The 22,620-nt window shown below is 40.6% G+C and overlaps 1 protein-coding gene across 5 annotated transcripts in view; it reads left to right on the forward strand.

Annotated features, from left to right (window-relative positions):
• SCUBE1 (signal peptide, CUB domain and EGF like domain containing 1) overlaps positions 1-18,249 on the forward strand; it is a 218,334-nt gene extending 200,085 nt beyond the window's left edge. For 4 of the 5 annotated variants that reach the window (XM_075443399.1, XM_075443410.1, XM_075443418.1 and 1 more), the window contains 7 exons: positions 566-727; positions 3,864-4,031; positions 4,922-5,083; positions 6,498-6,695; positions 9,159-9,311; positions 10,343-10,422; positions 11,548-18,249. In XM_075443399.1, the coding sequence (XP_075299514.1) occupies positions 566-727; positions 3,864-4,031; positions 4,922-5,083; positions 6,498-6,695; positions 9,159-9,311; positions 10,343-10,422; positions 11,548-11,700 (1,076 nt within the window). In that variant the 3' untranslated portion in view covers positions 11,701-18,249. The remainder of the gene's footprint in view (positions 1-565; positions 728-3,863; positions 4,032-4,921; positions 5,084-6,497; positions 6,696-9,158; positions 9,312-10,342; positions 10,423-11,547) is intronic. The other variant, XM_075443432.1, reaches the window with a different exon arrangement.
• The last annotated feature ends 4,371 nt before the right edge of the window (positions 18,250-22,620 follow it).

The raw sequence follows: 22,620 nt of genomic DNA on the forward strand, positions 1-22,620 counted from the left end.
TGTGCCCTGTTGCAGCAAGAAAAGCTTGTGTATTCATATCTGTCTTTAAAGTGCTTTCCAGTTGGGGTATTTGAATGTCAAGAGAGATAAAATATTACATGGGATACATTGCCCTCAGAGAAATCTCTAGAACCGATTTCAGGAGACCGATTTTTTGTAGTCATCTGCCATAACACCAACATGTAAATGCACCTGGTGTAAACTAAAAATTCACATCGCTTCCCATATGTTATGCACCACCATTTTAGTTAAACTGCAATATACTGTTTTAAGACTGCATCAGCTTTATTAACAACATATGTCTGATAAACACTGCAGTGCAATATAATGCCATTTAATAGCTTAAACAATAGAAGAAGGACCTTGCCCTGATGTAAATGGACCTAGATCGCAGTGGAGATGGGCCTGTTTACATTAGGTGAGGATCCTGGACTAACATATGCAAAACATATTCCACTATCCTACTGGGGCCAAAGAGATCCATCTTCGCTAAATGTTTGATATAAAGGCAAATAATGTGATCAAAATGAAAGTTCTTATGTAGATTCCCCTTTTCTTTTCTCAGTTACCTGCAGCACGGGCACCTTTTATAGTGGAGAACATAATCAGTGCGTTCCTTGCTCACCAGGAACATACCAAGACACAGAAGGTCAACTTACCTGTGAGCCTTGCCCCAGTAACGATGGACAGGGAGTAGCAGGCGCCCGGAATGTGTCAGAATGTGGAGGCAAGTTTAATTTGATTATAAAAGCATTAAGTGTTGCCACACAGCCTGTGAGGCATGGAGGCTAAAAGAGCGGAGAGCCTTCCACACTTCTGTCTTGTAAAGGTAACAGAAGAAAGCTCTGTGCACTTACAAGCAATACACAATATGTTTTGGCTTGTTCCATCCACTGATATTGCCGACAAGAAGACAGGACCAGCTACAGCAATGTCAGTTATGGTATGGAAATGAGCAAGCTGAGCAGAGCACTTTGCTTCAAGTCAGGTATGGGATCTGGACATACCTCGACTTGTAAGGACTCATCAGGTATATTGTGAGCCAAAGGGATGGATTGCTTTGGACTGGTACTGGTGAGTCTAATGAACTCGCTGATTTAATGTTTTGCATGAGACGCAGTTTACCTGGTCTAATCAGCTGCAGTCATAATTTTGGGATAGTTTTGCTGCAGGGATCTGTAACCCGGACTCAGAGCTAACGACTGCAAGTTTCAACGCTGCTTGAATTCACTGTAGCTTTTGGCAAGTGATGTAGCATCTCTGACTCAGGTTCACGATACATAAATTAGATTATAATGATGATAATACATGGTTTCAGAAGAGAGCTGCGCTTCTACTGTAACTTGATCAAGATAAGGTTTTAAGACACAACTGTTATTTTCTTTACCTTATTTCATTACAGATGAGCAAAATCTAGTTTATAGCAGATACATTATTTGACTTTGAAAGAAATCTGTCCTATGTGCTACACAAGTTCGAACTTTAAAACTCATCCACATAATTTACATTAATGCTTTCTTCAAGGATCTCTAGAGCGAACACACGAGGAATGTCACTTGAGAAACTGCCGCTTTTTCCCCATCCACTGAATAAAAAATAACTCTAGTTTCTCCAGTCCAAACCTATGTTTACTGTATGAAGGAACTATCGGAGGAAAATTCTCGAAATGCCTGTGCATCTTTGTTATGTTGATTTGTATTTATCCAAAATCTGATGTGAATAGATTATCAAAATAAAATCTGAGTTTATGAAGCTGACCAAAGCAGCACAACGGCTAGAGGAAAAAGGCTGTTTGTTTTGTTTCAAGGCTTGCATTTGAATTATTGTTCTACAAAACAACTAGAAGAAACCCTTCTGATTTTTTTTGCAGAGTGGATCTGTCTCAAAATGTTTGTTGTCAGATCACAACAGTCTGATTTTCTGCTCAGCTCTTCCCTTTTGTTTTTCTCTGAAAGTGGCATGAGAGAATATGCTTTGGACTTCATAAACGTCCTGACAAAGATTTTATCAAAATCAGTATGTCTCCATAAAATGTCTCAGCGTATGTGATGAAACAGTGTATTTTGATGAACACAGATTTTGTCAGAAACGTACTCACCACCCGTAATCAATAGTATTTTTGCATCATATCTTCTGGAGCAGTAAAGCCTGTGTGGTAGCAGATAAGCTCACCCTACAGGTGAGGCCCATACCGCAAGCATGGAAGAGATTTGAAGTGCCTATTGTGTAGGACTCTGTGTTGTAGCCGCAAGTGAAGAACATGCCGCGACACTTCATGTACGTGCGATCCATGTAGGTACAAGGCCAAAACACAATTAGAAAACCTAGTCTTTTGGGGCATTTCTCAGGGAAATCGCCTCACATCTATTTTGTTGGCAATTTCAATACAGAAGGCAAGAAGGGAGCAAGTTAGCTCATTCCTATATACAGGTGAGGACTGAGACACGTTCGTGCTGAAAGCATCAGGTATTTAGCAGTATTAAAACCCAGCTGTACCACTGCTTTTAAAGGATGTCTGTAAGCCACGTTTCACGAGTGCTTAATTTTCACGCTACAATCCAGATGCAAATCCACTCCTCATCAACTACCTTCATGTTCAAGTCCAGTGACCAGCTGGACCAGACCAGATGGAGGAGTTTTGCTACAAAAACAATAGCAGAATTTTCTTCAAATCAGTAATATCATAATATTTCTCAGAGGTCTGTGTCACAACAGCCAGCTTGTTGTACAGTCATATTCCAGCCATCTGGGATGGAAGCACAACTAAATCCCAGAGATCCTCGTCCGACAGGAGGTGTCTGTCGGAGTTTGACTTTTGTGGGGACAGACCTTGAACTTTGCTTTCACTCAGGAGCTCTAATTCATCCTAAGTGCCATGTATCCAAGAAGATACTGGATGCTCCCAACATTTTGCAGCAAGTATCAGGGTTCTTAAGAGACCTCAACCCCACCTAGAGCTCCCAAAACTTTCAGGTTTTCAAGCCAGTTGTTTCTGCCTGCTGTTCATTTCTCAGGGAAGCTAAATTACAAAATATTGGGATTAGGCAAGCTCAGGGAACAACTAACATTTCAAAGCACTGGTCTCCCAGGATGGAATGGTGTGAAGATACGCATTAATGCCATAATCTTGAAAAACTTGACATCCTGATTCTCAGGTAGGTTGTCAAGGAGTAACATACTCAAGCTAGCAAGAACCAAGCCAAACAAACACCTGTCAGAAAATGGCTGGAGAGCAAGTTTTGAAACTACCTCGTATCTGTCAGTAGACTCATTCACAAAGTGCTTTGGTTTATACAAATCACCACTTTCTGGCAGAAAAGCTTCTGACGAGTGTTAGTTTCACAGCTACCTGGAAAGCTGCTGGCATCGGCTACTCTCATAGACGGGGTGCTGGACTGGTCCCATCCAGTCTGGTGAATCCCATGATCTACTATTTCCGTATCTATTAAATGGAGATGTAAAAAACAAATTACTTGCTTCACAGATATGGTGTAAAGTCTTATTTTTTCCTACAAAGTGCTTTGAAATTCTCAGATGAAAGGCTTGGTGGAAGTACAAAGTATTCTAACAACATCTTAATACAACCCTTGCTAAAAAAACACAAAAAAAAACCAAAAAAAAAACCAAACCAGAAACATAAGTAGCAAAGATCTTATTAAGAACTTAGTTGCATTTACTGGTGCTGTTTTTAGGAAGCAGTTACAGGAACAACACAAAATCAGCAGGTAAGATTGGAATTTGATCTGCAGCTGTCTTGATGTCACGTGTTTAAGTTCAAGGAAGCATTGCTAACTACCAGTGAGTTTTATACTTTGTCCAGAAAAGTCGGCTTGCTAATAGAGATGCTCATTTTCAATTTCTAGGGCAGTGTTCTCCTGGGCACTATTCTTCAGATGGTTTTAAACCTTGTAGAGTCTGTCCTCTTGGTACATACCAGCCAGAACCAGGAAGGACCCTCTGCTTTCCATGTGGCGGGGGGCTCGTGACCAAGTATGAAGGTGCTGTTTCCTTTCAAGACTGCGAAACCAAAGGTGAATTTAAAATCTTTTAACAATTCCTGCTGCTTGCCCTTTTGTTTGTAATCTGCAGTGCCAAGGGGCTTTGAAAGGCACCGGAAAAAACATACTCGCTGCATGTAGAAACACGGCGTGGGGTTAAATTAAATGGTCAGGAAATCTGTGAACGAGTAATGATCTCCCAAGGTTGTGGAGACTGAACAGGCTTTATGGGGTTCTTTTGGAATTTATCACAGGCAGGTACAGAGTCAGCGCTGCAACTGGTAAGTGAATCAGCCCTCCTGCATGGCAAGAAATAAGACAAACTTGCATTAGACGATGCTTTAGCCTTCATGTCCTGTATATTTTTACTGACCAAATTAGAAAGACTAAACACTACAGAAATTCTGTGAAGGTAAGGATTGATTATTAATGGGCTAGGCAGAAACTAAGCGTGCAGTATGTTGCCTGTTCCATGTTGTCAACTTCCAGTGCAAATGCTGAAGAAGGAATCTGCCCAAATGCATTTTGGTTTAGTTACCAGAATGACGTGCTGGCCCTGTCAAACAGACACTGATGGAAACCTCTCTCCTGCTATTGTGAAAGGCAGTTTTATTGTTGAGGCAAATATGTATCAGCTTCCATTTATTACAAACTCATTGGAAACCACTGTATTAAATACAGTGAGAGACATATGTACCATGTGTTACAAGTTCGTAAGGGGTTAGCTCTAGTCTTTGGAACATAATTCTAGTTAGAAGGTCCTTTGTTATGGAAAATACAGGGAGCTGGTGTCTTTTTTGCCTTTTATGGCCTAATAAGTATATTGCAGAATGGGAATCATGAGGTCTACCCAGGGTAGTGGAAAGTGCTCTCTGCACTGAAGATTGCTGCTTTCTGAAAATAATACACCTCATACCTTACAGTTCATTGTTCTCCTGGACACTACTACAACTCCACAACACACAGATGTATCCGATGCCCTGTGGGAACATACCAGCCGGAGTTTGGTCAAAACTACTGCATTACCTGCCCTGGGAACACAAGTACAGATTTTGATGGCTCTACTAATGTTACGCACTGCAAAAGTAAGTTGCATTTATATTAGTTGTGAGATGAGGCGTATCTTTGGATCTGAACTTCAATTCTGTATTTCCTAGTTAGCGTATATCTACTGCCAGAGGGAATAGCAAAAATTGGGAAAATGATAAGAAAAAAACCTGGAAAAGTACAACTTGATGCATATGAATGTTTTCACTTTAATGCCAAATTATGGCAGAGTGCCAGCTACAAGTTAAAACTACAAAGCTTTCGGTTTCCCAGATCCTGTAAGATGTCTTGCAGTGATGCATATTTCTCTGTGTTGCTGCAGAGCACGGTATCTTCTATCAGAGTAAGTGCCATTTTGTAATAATTATAAAATACTTGGAGATATGGTCATACATACTGCAATTGCCAGGTAATGACAGTGAAATCTTCTCAAAGGTTTTTTTTTGCAGTACTTGGCCTCCTGTCTTCAATTACCATTTTAAATATCCACAAGGATTCCAGTGCAATTTTATTTGGTCTTTTGTGAATGACTGATTCTTTTAGGCAATCAATTCTTTTCATCTCTGCCATGCTAATTTAAGAGAACATCTCTAAAATAATTAGGTAATGTCATCTAAACTAACTATTCATGTGCAAGTCTGTTTAAGTTTTTATTCTGATTATGTGCCATGTGTCTCTGAAGCCCTTCATCATTTCAAATGTACTTTGAGTACATTAGATATTTGTAAGGAATTTGAAGAAGTTTGATGATTTTCCTATTAAAAAAAAGCATCCCTGTCACTTTTCTGTCTTAGACACTCCTTGTTTGCAAACCAATTTCTGACCTTGCATAATCTTTGAGGTTTGGATTAAGCAAAATATTTAAACATATGTCTAGTTTTGTGTGGGTGAGTAGGGCTGGAGAGATCAGGCTTAAGTAACGTACTGAATCAGGCTCCTGTGGCAATTTCAGTAGGAGTTTTGAAAACTCAGAAAGTAAAACTGATCCATCAATGGAGATTCTTTATTAACTGGTTCAATCTAAGATAAGAAAAGGCTGGCTATTAGGGTCTTCACACTCTTTCATCTAAATCTGGTTTAAAACCAAGTGAAGTTAAACGAAAATACCTCCTGCAAGTCAGCATGGTCTCAGTGGTAACCACTGTGTGAGTACCTCCACCACGGGACCATGTTTACTTACCTGTGTTCGTTTCTTAATCAAGTGTTAAAGCAGCCTCAATGCAGTGTTTAATTGGTCTATACACCGGGCATTAAGGTTTTGCGAATCAGCTGGAGCAGCCCTGCAGATCAAGTGTTCCTTTAAAGGCTTGCCATGCTATACAGAGGCAGCTGGAGAATGTATGCATTTCTAAAGCCACAAGGAGGAGTTTAGACTTGCTCTTGACAGATCTAGAAAAACGCCTCAAATTAGCTAATCGGCTAATACAACTGCTAATTTGTGTTTCTCCACAGACCAGCACTGTGGAGGAGAACTTGGGGATTATACGGGCTACATTGAATCGCCCAACTATCCTGGAGACTACCCAGCTAATGTTGAATGCATTTGGAATATAAATCCACCCCCAAAGAGGAGAATACTTATCGTAGTACCTGAGATATTTCTCCCAATTGAAGATGAATGTGGTGACGTTTTAGTAATGAGAAAAAGTGGTAAGTTGCTAGAGGTGGGTTATACAAATTTTTATTTCAAACTGACTGAGTGGAAAGTTCATATTGAAGGGATGACTGTCTTCATCTGCCCGGTGTTTCTAAAAGGATTGTTGAGTGACCTGGCACAGCAAGTTAAAACAGAACACTGTACCAATAACAATTAACAGAGCAATATTAATTATTCAGGTGTCTTGGCTGAATCACAAAGCAGTTAATGGGCTTCTGTCTGGCCCAATTATTATGTGGGAGAAATCACTGCCACTCTAGAACTGAACAAAGCTGTGCGAAGTTATTTTGGGAGAGCTGTCCTCTGTCACCTGTACAAATTGTGCTCTCACTTATCCTTTGTAAATAAAAGTATGCTGCAGTTATTGCCAAATCTGTGCAGTGACACCTGACACCATCAAGAAATCCAAAGTTTTGTCAGTTTTCTGTGGAGTGGGGGGTGTGTTGTGTCTTTGACAATGAAGTTAATTCAGCAGCTTCTGAAGTTAAGACGCCAATGAGGTGCACTCCTCCTTCAGTCCTGCATAGGCATCCAGCTTCTGGTGATCTGTTGCTAAATCTCCAAGAAGCACTGAGCCTGAAAGGCAATTGTTTACATGCAGCTTTGTTTAAAGCAGCGTATTTTACTTGCTAAAACAGTGTATTTTATTTGCTAAAACACTTTTCACAATTTTTTATCCCTGAGGGCTTGTTTTGACATCTCTATATATTAGAAGAAGAAACCTGCTCACTGTAGATGGAAGAAAATTATATCCATCCAGATCAGTTTTCTAAAAGCAAAGCACTTGCTGTAGCAAAACAAATCAGTTGTCCTTCTAATCCCAAACTGTGGTTCCAACAGTGAGTAAAGCCAGGCACATCAGGGAAAAGTCTGACTTCCACTTCAGTACCAATAACAGTACCAAACCAACAGCAGCACTGGAAAAGGAGGGCAGTTTTTGCGAGTTTCGCTTTGTGATCACTGTATGTTTGGCATCATAAGAGTAGATCTCACAAATATTTATCATAGTTCACCTACAGTCAGCTGCTAACAGTGCTGTGGAAAAACTGATGGCAGTTCCAGAGTTACAGTTAGATCCACTTTTTTGCACTTCAAGAATCAAAATCCCATTCAATTCAAAAGGTTTCTTTTTGCTAACACTGGTGAAAGTTGAATCAACCCTAGCAAGTTCAGATTTTTAGGTTACACTTGCTATTTTCCGTAATTATCCTGTGGCTATGGAGTGGGTTTTTTGAACTAGACAAGAAGCTATTTTTTCCTTTTGTTTGAAATTAATTTCAACTTAGAGGAGCCTCGTGATACATTCGTAATGATTTGAAGACATCCTGCACCCTCCATCTGTTAGTTATGTTAGGGGCAAATGGGGGTCTTTCTGGTTCCCAGCAGTTAGGTCTGTTTCAGTATAGATAAATGGCATTTTCTTTTCCAACTTACAGCCAGGTGCCTTGCACTGGGATGTGCTGGTCCATTGTGATCCCAGTGAGAAAGGCACTGAAACTCTGTAAGGTATCATTTAAAGTGCTATTTATAAGAGCTATCATTATAAGAAGAGAATAGTACAGATAATCTTACATCCCTTTAGATGTTGGGAACGATAGGCAGTGTAGCATCGAACGGGCCTCTGATCCACAATGCAGCATGCTGAGCCGACCCTGTCCCTAGAAGAGATTTTGCTATTGCATTCATTTGAGTTATGATAGGATTTTCTCACAAGGAAGCAAGTCTATTTATCATTTCTACTGTCAAACAGAAACAGTGTTCTCACGAGCACTTCTTGCTGCACTTTTAGATAAAGGCAAGGCCAAGCAGTAGCATTATCACCGGCACCAGGTGGGAGCTGCCTGCAAGTTGCTCTCATTAGGATGAGCCGGCTGAGGTTATCCTGCAGCCGTGGGGTTTGTGCAGCACAACATGCACGGCGCAGGCCTGGCCATACCCAGCTTAACTGCTTGCTGCGTCACAAACTCCTCGGCAGGCAGTGGTCTTTCGGTCCGAATCCCTACACCGGGCAATTAGATTCTGACAAGCGGGTTATTGCTCTCTGACAAACTCCCCGAACTGGCTGTGGTAGGAGCTGGTTACCGCATCTGCCCGGGGTGCAGCTGCCTTGTTCTTACCTATCTGGGCCCAGCATATGGGAACCCTGGAATTCTATGCTAGAGTAGTACACAAAATAAGTAGTTTTATAAATGTCAAAAATTATCTGTGGCACCTCACTGTCTGCTTAAGCTTGTTGCTGTGGGACAGAGAGATTCCTGCTGCCTTTGTGGAGAAACTTCCTTCTCCTTATAGACAGATAAAGACTACATCCCTGCTACCACAAAAAGCTTCTGCTCTCAGGAATGCGTCTGCTGAGAAGTGTCTTGTCAGTTTGACATTTCTGACCTCTAGATCAGGATGGGAGCAAATGGTATTTTATAAAGAACATTTATTTATTTATTTAACCTTCTTTCTAGCTTCTCCTACTTCAATTACTACGTATGAAACATGTCAGACCTACGAGAGACCTATTGCATTTACCTCAAGATCGAGGAAGCTCTGGATCCAGTTCAAGTCAAATGAAGGAAACAGTGGCAAAGGATTTCAGGTCCCCTATGTGACTTACGATGGTGAGAACGGGATTGTTTTCCATCTTTGTGTTATATCTGAATTACAGAAAATTGTCCTTTAGAACCTCTCTTATGCTGATGACAGGGAGAGAAGAATGAGGAAAAACTTGATATATCTTGTTTTTAGTCCAGTGAATTACTTTAAAACCAGTTGCAAAGACTTTGAAATAATACCTGATTTTAGTTTTATTACTTTTTCTAATACTTGAAGGATGGACAGCACCTTAAACTTAATCCTTACCCCACTGAATTCAATGAGACTCCTTTTAATTGTCATTTGTCTTATGCATAATGAGAATGCCATTAATTGTTGTGCATTTTAGGAAGCCCCTTCACCAAGTCATACTGGTAACCCACAAAATTTTGAAAAATACAAATTAATAAAATCACAAGTCTGACAGAGAAAAACAATGATGCAAGAAGAAATATCCTTTCAGTAACCACTTTCATAAATCCACATTTTAAAACAGTCTGGCTTGTCATGTAAATTATGTATTAAACTGTGTATTTTGGACTTTGGGATTATTTCTATTTTAACAAAACTAAGACTTTTCTGTGATACCTTTGGCAGCTGACAGTCCATCTCTCTTCCAAATACGAGTGCAAGTTTGTGAATGATGACAAAATGTGTATTAAGCCAGTCATTCAGGAATCAAAATGAGAGCTGTTCTCAGGGCAGAAAGCGAGGCTGTGTTCCTGACTGTGCTGCTGACTTCATGTATAACCTTTGACAGTTATTTCATATCCTTGGCCCCATTTCTTAATCTCTAGAATGAAGATAATAAACATTATTATCTGGAGGGAGTAGTTTTCTGGGGATGTTAGTATTTATAAGGATAATTCAAAATTACTGTTCTAAAGCAGTACAGAATTTTAATGTGATTAATTAGACTACAGCAGCTTGAGTGACACTGAATAATTAACTGGATACTAAATTGCTCAGCTCTGTCTTGAAGAGGAGGTGTAGCTAATGTCTGGCTGTTATCCTCCCAAAGGATGTCATAGCCACTCAACCGGTCTTTATTTTTCAGAGGATTACCAACAACTAATAGAAGACATTGTTCGAGATGGACGATTATATGCATCAGAAAATCATCAAGAAATTCTGAAGGTAAGAAAATTCTTCTTTATATGAGGCTAACCAAGAATTCCTTTTCCTAAATATTTTCCCAAGATAGTTCTCTTTACCCTGATAGGGTCAATAATATTTAAACCTCAAGTATGGCCCCAAATTAAATTCTCTGTCTTCTGAGGTTTATGTTGGTATTCGGAGCAGCACAAAATCAGTAGCTCAGCTGGGCTGAGCACGTGTGTGCATCCCTTGCTGAATCAGGAACTAAAGGAAATGTATGCTAACATGATTCTATGTTAGAGAAATTAGTCTGCCAAGAACAAAGAACCTATTGTTTGAAGAGCCTTCTTCAGCCTCAGTCTGGCACATGTTTAAATGAGTCATTAAGTTAGAATTTCCTGTGCATTAAAAAAATGTGTTTACCTACATCACGGTCCTGCCTCAGCAAGACATAACCATAACGTAATGTTGCAAGCTGTCCATGAAATGGTTTTCCAAAGGCACATAAAACAATGGAGAGAATTGTGGAGGAAGGCTGCTGGGCTGCCACCTGTAACAACTAACTAACTAAAACTGAGAAAAGGCAAAATTCAGCCGTGTAAATGTACGGCTTGGAAGGACAGGAACTCCCCTGGCCATTCCTCCCCAGACCTGCCGGTATTCTCTCTCTAGAGCTTTGAGGTTGCTCCAGTCTTAGCTCCAGTGTATATGGCCAGGCACAGGCTCAGCTGAGGCTCTGAATCAAGACTGTACCAAGGTACAGCAGAAGGTCATTGAAGAGCTCAGCGTCACCAAAGAGCAGTGTTCTCTCTTGTTCGTGGAGAGAAGGCCCTGGACAGCAGCGTGAAACAGGCTGGAAGGGCAGCCAGAGGCAGTTTGCAATCCTAATGCCTAGCCCTTGCAGACAGTTTGTGGTTAACCCAGCTGCTACCCTCTCAGCTCGGGACCTGCCAAGAACGCTAATTGCAAAAATACATCAGGCACAGCAGAAAGATTCATCCATATAAAACTCTACAGCAGTATGGAGTAGTTTCCTCACACTGCTTTACCCAGAATCAAGTTTTGTGAAAAAAAACAACTGGTTGTTGTTCATTAATTTTGAAAGCTGTGCAGGCACTAAATCCAAACACTATTTTTATCTAATATCTATGTTGTCTCCCATAGGACAAGAAACTGATTAAAGCTCTCTTTGATGTACTGGCACACCCACAAAACTATTTCAAGTACACAGCACAGGAGTCAAAAGAGATGTTTCCAAGATCATTTATAAAGCTACTGCGATCAAAAGTTTCCAGATTTCTACGACCATACAAATAGTCTAGTGGTACTCAGTTTTGGGTTACTTTGCATTCCTGTCAAATATTGTCTTTCATCCATAGTAGAAACATTTGCTAATTTGAAGGCTCTTTTTTGCAGTCTTTATTTTCAATTGTATATTGAAGAATACCTATAATGTTTTATAATCGCTAAAAGCTAATGTTCTGAGTGGGATTTTTACTACAAAGAAATGTGTGCATCCCTGAATGCATCTAGTTGAAGATCCAGATTTGTGTCTGCACTAGTGTATCTTCACTTTCCATTTTAAATTACATTATGTAGAAAGTATTCTTTCTGGCTTTTTATTTTTCATCAAAAATAACTTTCATGAAAGCAAAGAAAGAATCTATTCGAATCTGACTGAACTACCTTCGGATAAGTTCTGTTGTAGAAAGAAGTATGTAGTATAAATAATATTTGGATTTTGAATTGCACTTGAAGTTTATATTTGAATCTTTAGAAGAAAACAAAACAATCTAAATTTTGTTATTTCACATTTGTGGCTTAGTGGAACCTTTGTCCAAGTAGAAATCAAAAGGGAAAAAGAAGAAAGAAAGAAAAAAAAAAAAACCCAGATGTATAATTTTGTTTTATGCATTACATGAGATTGACTCCCATGACCTAATGTCCTAACATTTTCATCTGTCCTCTTCTGAACTTCTTCAGAGGTTTGCCACTGTCAATTGCTTCATTGAAACAGAGTTAGCTCTGGGTTTCTGTACACCAGCTGGTCCATCTGAAGGCCTGGCCTTACAATAGGATAGGTGAGAAAGGAACAACAACAGCAGCAGTAGTCTTGTTTTTCTTTCTGTTAATAGAGCATCTAATTAAGTACAATATATAAATATATAAAGATATACTTGTATTTGTGGGTACATTAGTAATGTTATCTTTAGTTACTGTAAATATTATTCATGCTTAAATCTTTACTCCCACACATCCTATTTACTTGTATCTATTTGTAACTTTGCTTAGATGATTAAATGACTTCTCCAAGTGCTTGTCACTTCTGTTAACACCACACTGAAGTTTTCTGGAGTTTTATAATACTGGATGACGGTTTGCCCTGGGACAATATCTTTCAACATACATTATTCCAGGAAAAATAACATCAGTTAAGATGCAGCTGCTGTCCAGTAAAGGGTCTGCTATTGCCTCTTCCTTGGGCACTCCTCACATGCAGACCAATGGAGCTACCACTGAGAACATCACTCGTGAGAGGAGCTCACCAAGGAGGGATTTTTGTTGGACCTGCCACCTCTGAAACACTGGGAACATACCCATGTCACAGGCACAGACTCTGAGCGGGGTGAGGGGGTGAACCGGACGCCGTTTTGCAGATGAGTTGGAGGGCAGGCCCTGCAGCCCCCAGAGACCTGGCGCTCCCTTTTGTCACGAGTTTGCAGCCACAGTGCCCATCAGCCGTGGCGACTGTATGGTCGGCAAGAGAGCGTGAGCCTCGTGGTCGGGCCTTCCTCACGGAGTGACAGGCACTGGGGGGTAAGATGGTGATAAATCCTGTGTTTCTTGCTTTTTCCTGGCACAGGAGCTAATTTCAGTGAAAGAGTAGCAATCCTTGTTAGTATTTCAGCCTCTTTACTCTGAAGTACCTGCTTCTTGTATATCATTTTCCCTTTTGATCCTACAAGTTTATTACATGGAGAAATTAATTATCATGCCAATGTCCTTTCAGAAAAAGATCAACATACGGTTTTGCTTCACTGCATGTTTTTTTGCACATCTGCCCTGTAGTTCAGCATACCCTTGGATGCTCTCAAAGACATACATTGAGGGTGGTTATGGTTAACGTCTTTTTTTTTTTGTCTTTGAACAAGTAATGTTTAAATTTACAAAGTTGTTTTCTGTTGGCTACAAGTGGCTGAATATTCCATTTCTAAGAGACACCTTAAGTATTCTGTTGAGTTTTTCTACTTGGCCATCTTGTAGTTTTGCTTGCCTTCTTTGCTTCTCTGTTGAAAAGCATAATTTTTTTCTTTCTGTGCCAGAACAGTCTTAAATTAGGGTCTAAACCCTCATTTTTTTCACTTATGGATCTGAGGTCTTTGATGAGATTTCTCTTTAGTATATATATATATTTATATATTAACCCTCATTTCAAAATGTAACGTCTCCATAGAAGTCCTTTTTTGAAGGCTGTTAAACCTAACTTTTTGTGAGGATCTTGAAACTACTTTTATTAAATATTCATTGTGGGTGCCTGAAGGTGGACATTCAAAGGAGAACATCTCATCAGTCCTAGATTCAGTGCATGCCTGGAACAGAAAAAAAAAGAAAGTTACATGTACTTTTTTCCTCAACAGGAGTTACTTGTAGAAAAAAAATTCAATCTTAAAAAAATAGCAATGTTTTTTAGATTATCAGTTATGTGTAAGTGTATAGCTATAAAAAATGCTTCAGCCAAACAGTCCGATAGGTTATTCAGAATTATTAGACTGGGTCAGGACTGCAGCCATTCTGCTGAAAGATATAAAGGAAAAGATATGAAAGATATGGAGGAAAATAACTTCCTCATTTGCTGAATGACTTACAGCAATCTTTAGTCTTTCAAACTTCATTAAGCGAAATTTGGAACCTGATGCTGTGCAGTGAGTTTGGTAAAATCCTTGGTAAAATTTTTGCACAACAACCCACACGTTTTGACATAATACCACTGTGTGACACTGGTGCCAAGCAGGACAAACTTCCTCTCTGGATCAGGGCTGAAGGTAACTACCTTACGAGTCCAGAAGCCACTGGCGGCACCGCAGCATTCTCCAGGTTCTTAGCTACATGGGGAATCCAGTGCCAGACAGCGACTACGAGAGGGATGTGTCCCAGCTGTGGCCACTGTTAGTAGGACCTTGGTAGAGCTGCAAGAGGTGAATACGGGAGGGTCTAGCTGCGTTTAGCTCTGGTACAACTTACCCTGACTTACAGCCATGTTAGGCAAAACCCTGGTTTTGTCCAATTCCTCCTGGACCGGGCACTCAGAAATTTCTGTAGCAAATGCAGACTTTATATTGCTGAGAGCAGTGAAAGAAAGAGAATAATTTGGCCCTCAAAAGTATGTAGTGAAATGCTTCTGAACATACCGGGGTTTCGTATGTGATATATTTAGAAAATGAGTCAGGTTTGAATATTTGCAGCTCTGCATAGAAATGCCCTTGGATGTGCAAATATCTAATGAAGTAAGTAACGACAAGCGGTATATAGGACTGTCTCAACCGATTTCAGCTGATTTGTACAACAGCACAGAATTTTTACATCAGCTCTAAAAGTCAAAAATGCTTTGACTTTCACACTAGATTGATAGTTATAGAAACTGGTGATCATCAGATAGAATGGTCTCAGCTCTTGATTTGTTAATTGTAAGTGTAGGATGTCTTCATTGTCAGAAGTCAGAGAACATATAGCTACTATACAATAACAGAACAACAAGGAATGTCGTCTTCTACAGAGAAGACCTAGACACATTTAAGAGTCAAAAACCGTACAAGGAGAACTATGGCCCCCTTTAAGAAAACCAGCTTCATGAAATTAATCAATACATCACAGTACATAAAATTGTGGCTTTTACCCTAAACATGAAATATTGCCTTTAAACATGAAATAAACACAGCGCTGTATCTGTTCTTAGAGAATTACACGTTGTGTGCAGGATAGGTGCGACAACATGTTTACGTGCTATTGCAGGAAGGCTAAAGCAGTGTCCATTTGTGATTGCCCAATTCCACGTCACAAACTGAGCTTTTTATTTTCAATTTGCAAATGCCCTGTATGCTGAAAAGCTGCACCTGTAGCACTTACCATTTTAAGCCTCTCCTCCCGCTTTAAATACTGCACTTATTTTTAGTGAGGTGGGGGTGAATCATCCCTAAACACTCTCATGTGCCACCAGATCACTGCCCGCATACCTGCTGCAGTCCAGGAGACTGCAACAATCGCAAGTTGCTAATCAAGCCCCAGGTCTTGCCGCGAAAGCGCTCCTTAGTGCTTGCTGTGGGCAAGGTGCCTGAGTACAGGAAGCATCAGGATTCAGTGGTGCTTAGATTGCCACCTGCATCTTGCCTGCAATAACAAGATTTATTCTGCCTGAAGATCTAGCTCACCGAAACTGGATTTAAAGCTGCTGAAGTCTTCTTTCAGCCTATTTTCTTGCCCTGCCTTCTTTCCTCCATCATGCATTAGATTTTTACCTGAAGACCAACTTTTCAAAAGAAATCTACTGCCTCATTGTGTCTCCCCCATAGAATAAAGTTAAATCACAGGGTGTTATAGCTACTTCAGATTTAGACTGACCTTTCCTACCCATCAGCTTCATACTAGGGTAAGCTTACTTAAAAGTAAGTAAGCTTACGTAAAACTAGCTTTACCTAGTAAGCTAGGTTTAGTTCTAGACCAGCTTAAATAAATACAGGCTTGATCGCAGAGCTTTCAGAGCGTCCACATTCTGAGTTGTCAGCTGGTTTTGGAAGAGCGCAGCTCACCTGCAGTCCTCTGCCTATAAGCAGAACACAAGGATGAGGCCACGTGAACAAGAAGCATGCTCACACACATTAAACACTCAAAGAGAAAAGCCAGACCCCACCCTGTGCCCCTCTCTAAGCATGCCCAACATTCAAATTTCTCAGGTCATTCTTGTCTATAAACAAGCTAGTTTTTAATCTTACAGATAAGAAGTTACGAACGTCAGGACAAAAGTAGTGGTATGATTCTCAGACAGGAATTGCTGACAGGTCTTTGCCAGCGAAGCCTAACTGCTCTGTGTCAGTTCCCATGTCTGGACTCTAAATACCTTTGAGTGCTCTTAAAAAAGAAGCTGGAGTGAAATCTTCAACAACTGAATCCAGTGGCGAATTTCTCAGCCACCTCAGGGGTCTGGATTTTCGCTTTCTAATGATGGGAATGAGCGACACACAGTTACTTGTACCGGTGTCATGAGATCAAGTAGCTGCATTTTTTTAATAGTTTAAAACCACTGATTGACAGGAATGGCAGTAACTGGAGAAGTTCTATAGACTCTCAATACTTTGAGAGTTTAATGAAATAGTGCTCTAGGATGAGAGACTGTTGTAAGCACTTGGGGGGGGAGGGAAGACTTTTGTCTCCCATAAGAATTTATGGAAGAAGGGAAATTTCTGTAAGGTAATATGGACTTATTCCTCAGTGTGAGACTTGGATTCAGAGAGAAGTCGCATGTTTTATCATAACATTTTTCATCTGAATAGAAACAGACTGAGAAATAAAGTCTTAATGTCAAAAAACTGTTAGCTAAGTATCTGAATATATACAATTCCAGTTTGTTATTTCATTTATTTATTCTGTTTCATCACTAAGCTTTTAATCTATAAAATTAATATGTAATATACAAGAGTAAAATGTACAGAAGTACCTTTAGATGTAATAATTTAAACCATCTGTATTCAGAAAGCAGAGATAACAAGTTAAAAATATACAAACAATTGCAATTCAATTTTAGCTGAATTTCTCAATATCTAGAAAAAGAAGTGGCTTTGCTTAATTAAACTTTAATATTTGTGAAAATATCTTTTTTAGAGTTTGTTTTTGTTTACTTTTTTAATTAAAATTATTGTGTAAATATTGTTTTCTATGTTTTATACCTTAGAAAGGTGGTTAATTTGCATTGACAGCAGCAGATACTGAACATGATGATTAAAAAGGTACTTTAGGAGACTGGGGTGGATGTGGCCAGTAGTCAGATTCATCCTTCCAGATCACTGCTCCTGTGATTTCTGCAATCTCACTGGCATCACAGGAAGAGTTTTCTGGGGCAATTTCACCTGCTGATTTTCATAGAATTGACTATGAAGTGTCATTCTGAAGTGCTTACCATTTTCATAACATATAAAGAATATGTATTTTAAAGTTAGTGCTAGTTCTTCTTCCGTTGTTAGGAAACAATGCAAAACTCAGAATTAAAAGGGAATTCAAAAGATTACGCCCAAATATAGTATAAAGACAAGGAAAGGCATGGTATCTCTGTCCTCCTGGGTAGTAGTGGAAGTGATCAAACCTCATATTGGATGGGATCACAGGGCCTTTTTTAGGCAAAACTGCCTCTGAGGTCAGTGGTCGTTTCACCTGCATAAAGTTCACTATGATCGTGTCCATCAGCTGTTAAGCAGGAATTTCTGGTAGACTACATTTCAGGGGAAAATACCTGGAGTGTAATACTGGTTTCTGTACCAATGTGTTCCCTGTAAATCGCTGGGCAAGAGTGACATTTTGAACTAAACCTTTGTAGATGCTGCTGGGACTTCTAAGCTTTATTACCAATGTAAATTATGTACAAACAGCTATTGCCATATGAAATGTACCATGATAGTTTAGAGCAAAGATAGTGAATAACTGTACAAAATTTGATACTTAGAAATTAAAATACAGTGGTCTAAGCTTTACCAATATTTTAACGATACTGTCAGATTTGTAGTAGAAAAAGTTGTTGTAAATGTACTTTATAAGAAAATACATTTCCTTTTGCCTCTGTATATTAATAGCTTTGATTTCTATGTAAAAGCTCAAAATGAAGCATGAAATAAGACTTTTGTTAAAATCACTTTCATAATAAACATAAAATGGAATGGATACCCCTGCCTGTCATTTATTTGTGTACAAGGAAAAGGATCCATGCACCACTATAACGAAGACAGGAATCAGAAGAGAACTTCTCTTTTTTGGTAGCATTTACATATTTTGGTCTATTTTAGGCAACAGAGAGCTGCTTCTTTCTCATCGAACAACTGGAGTTTGTGAGTGCTTGGACACTGAGTTAAGTTCCTTCCAAATACACTTTAAGGAGAGCTTTTCAGAGCAAGAAGAAATCCTGGCTACAGCAAAGCAAGCACATCCCCAGCAACCCTCCGGGACCTTTAACCAGTTCTTAAAACAACTTTGACGTTACCATGCATATCTCATGCTCTTTCCCACACTCCGCTACTGAGAAGCAGCTGCAAAGAAAGAAAGGAGGAAGGAAGCTCTTCCACCAGTGGCCTGATGGGCTATTCCCACCACAAGCTGCTGAGAAGACTGGTGACTTCCAAACTCACCTGCCGCTTGTCCCATTGAGGACTAGGTTGAGAGGAAACTACATTTGCATGCAAAACAATGATTTAAAGAGAGATCAAGTGTCCTTTCCCCCTCTAGCGCTGCTGTAGAAAAAGTCTGTTTGGCCCAGCCCTCCTTGCTGCTGAATTTTAAGATGATGGTTACACTTTTGCAGTCCAAGATTACAAAGCAAGTAGAATTTGTGCAATCAGTGGCCCAAGTGAAACTCCTGATGCTGGTAATGATGAAAACGGATGATGACTGACAGAAAATAGACTATCTGTAGTGACCTCAGTAGGTCAGTTAGATCTGATGTAAATCATCTTTGTGGTGCAAGAAGCGCAAGTTGTCACTAAGGGGACACCGCATGCTAGACCAGACAAAAAGCAGGGATGTTATTAATTCAGTTGATAACAGCCGGTAACAGGTTTGCCACTTAGCAGTGCTTGCTAGGAGATGAGCACAGCCTGCGGAGCATTGTTCGCGCTGCAGCAGCCACCTACTGTAGAAGTGGCAGACCTCATATACCAGCACGTAAGCAGTTTATCTTCTTAAGAGAAAGCATTTATCATATGACAGTATGCTCCGCTGATTTTATATACGTTGTAAATGACATAAATACTACCAGTATGACTGGTGACTACTGGTGTCACTGACAGGTTTGAAAGGCATAAAGAGAGAGACAGCTAAATTCTGACTGGCTGCGAAAAATAAATTACTGCCTTTTTCAGCTAGCAGCAATCCACTTGGGTAATACCGGCAGTTGTCCTCATTACGCTGCAAGAAGAAGCAGCAGCACTTTCACCAGACTGCAGACGGTGCCATGTGAGATGGCGCTCAGCTGTCTTCATAGCTTCAGAGCTTCCAAGGAGTTATAGGAAAAGTCAGCTCCAATCAAAGACAGAGAAAAGCTGAACTCAAAAGTTCCTAAAGGTTATTGGAAGTCAAATTAACTACTGGTTACTATCTGCATACAAAGGCAAATGCCACTGAAAGTTCAGTAGTCATGACAATACGCATTGGAGTACAAGATTCTAGTTTACTGAAGTAGGCATTGTCCAGTGAGAATTGCAGAGGGATCCATTCCCATTTCAGATCTTCCCATGACTTCCCAACAACCTCACAAAAAGAGTGGCCTGATGAACATCACTCCGGTGTGGCCCAGCAGGTAAGTGAAGGCAGACTGGGCACAGGTTTGGTTTTCTCTTTGTTCAGCTGTCAACACTGACTGACTCCTGGTGTCACAGAAGGGGTCTGTCCTGTGCAATCATTATAAATGGCTATTTTTTGCCTCTTAAAAATAACATCTAAATGGACGGCCAGCAGTGAATCGCTGGCAACAAGTCTCCGAATCTTTATGTAAGTTGTAAACCAGACGTCACTCACAGAGCATTTTTAGGAGACATTGCCCTGCCACGGTGCGTTTTCTTTCTCCTTCTGCTTTATGTAGTTATACTTGAACTCCTGTAACACAAGAAGCTAACAATGGGCTGCAGTCTGCTTTCTCCTGCCCCATGTGCATCTTCCTGCTGCTGCTGCTGCCTCGTGCCCCAAGGAATTTCCTTCTGACATGTTGCTAGGCAGGCAACATAAACACAGATGCTCTTGCTGGAGGTAGCCACAGGCTAGTTTTGCTACAAAATGTTTCTATGTTTAAAACATAAATCATGAGAAGTACCATAAGTCCCCGTCTCTGCGTTTTATCCAATATGGTATTTATTTAGGAGTCAGCACTATTAACAGCCATGAGTTTTTAATGATCATTTGAGGAGATCCCTCACTGACTAGCTCTAGAAAGCCCCATCACTGCCCGAGGAGATGGGTGGTGGGAACCCGGCCCTACACAACACTCATACTTCTATAAAAGTAATATATTCGATGACGTGCTACATATGCCTAAAGACACAGGAAAAGGAGAAACCGGGATCTTCCTTGCTGAAGACACGCGAGCAGCCTGTGACAAACGGCAGCGCTGGCTGTGGAGGTGCAGCAGGATGCCTCAGGACTAATGGCAGCACGTGGGATTGCCTACATGGACGTGACAAGAGGTGAAGATCCCTGGAGCTGCCAGGCAAGCTGTTTTTTCATATTGTACCCCTAGTATGAGGGCAGCCTCCCTCCACCCCAGTACTGCTTGAGCAGTGAGAGCATCTTTGAAATTAAAGTACCTGCACTTGTCAGTCTGCATTATGTCAGTGCATACTATGAATGCAGTAAACATTTCTTGGAGGATATAATGAGTAAAAGTATTGTTTGTACCAGACAATTTGTTTGGCTTATTATCCATAAGACACTGATCTCGTCAGACATTTAGGCAGAGACTGTCAAACCTGCTAAGATCATTCATCCACCTGCAAGCTGCCCTCCATGGCTCTTTTTCTCCAGGGCTTTTTCCAAACTCCACGCTCACATGGGCACCCACCCCAAGATCAAAACATGGGTTTCCCTTCTTGCTCGGGTGCCCATCCAGCCACACAACAGGACAATGCAGCCCCACTGTCACACAGTAGCTAGGCTATGGGAAAGAGACTTCATATAAGGCCGTTGCTAGACTCCAGAGGACAGGTGGGTATTGCGAATTTAATAAATTCAGCGCTTTATTTTTCTCTCCTCCTCTCGGTGGTTCAGCTTCTAGCCATGGCATACGTGGAAGTCTGTTCTACAGCTGTACATGGAGCATCTGAGCGCAGCTACATGCCAGGACATCACTGCCGTTCGAAGCTCTGGGCTGCTGACCCCACGGCTGTCTGAGCCTCACGTGGCTCGTCACAGTGTTTGCTCACAGCCTCTCAGCTGGCTGCTGGCACAGCCTCTGCACAGGTTTCTTGCCAGGTGAGTGCAATATATGGTCAATGCTCTTTTGGGGATTTTTGCACTCAGAGGGCCATGAAAGCAGGTAAGCAAAAGCTACACACAATCACTCCTATTTTGATGTGGAAATATACAGTTTGCATTCTTATAACAGCCTCTGTGAGGTTTTAGGCTCACAGATACAGCTATGATAAAGTATTTACAGCAAATTATGTTCCTCTCATTTAAGCCCCCACCTCAGCTTTTCACGCTTAGAAGTTCTAGGTTTACTGTTGAGAAAGTTGTCTATGTGAAAGCAAATGGTTTCTTTGATAACATATTACAGCATTTATTGTAAAATGCACCAGAAGTATGGTCCCTCATCACCTGTTTATTATTATGTTGAGGGTCTCTTCTGCCCCTTACATCGCGGTCTTACTTCGGGAGAAGGTTTCCCATGGCATGCTGCCAAAAAGGAAGGTTCTAACATGAAATAACAGGAAAATGAAGTAGGGAATGCACCTCGGATCCATTGGAGTCAGATAGCCAGATAAACATTTGGAATAAAGCCAGAAACTGTCAGACTCACAAAACTTTGTAAAAACTGTAGTTGTATTTGTTGGAGGCAAATGCTGCTTCATATATGCTAAGTCATGACAAATTCCTGCTACGGGCTGCTAAACTAGGTACTGGTGGATAAGTCATTGGGACTGCTCTGACAGAGAGGCACAAGGGCTGCATGGGTTGGCCCCCTACAGATGGTGTCGGCAGGCCAAATCCTCTTATTTTAGACTGGGCTACTGCTAGTAAGCGCAACTTTGCTGAGGATTTTTTGCATTCTCTGCAATATCTATATAAAGCACCCCATTAAATTTAACAAGCACTTTGCCTGAGTAATGACTGCACTGTTCAGGCACCGTAAATTGGTCACTCTTCCTAAGAAAACAATTAGAATAATACAGTGTGGTAACTTTTTCTGTGCAAAGATTGTCCACAAATACCTGCTTTCATAACAAGAGGCTGACAGTGGTATCTTTGGGCTATGTCTTTGGCATCACAGGTGAT

Source organism: Opisthocomus hoazin, chromosome 1 (genome assembly GCF_030867145.1).
Source record: "Opisthocomus hoazin isolate bOpiHoa1 chromosome 1, bOpiHoa1.hap1, whole genome shotgun sequence".
NCBI classification, from domain to species: domain Eukaryota; kingdom Metazoa; phylum Chordata; class Aves; order Opisthocomiformes; family Opisthocomidae; genus Opisthocomus; species Opisthocomus hoazin.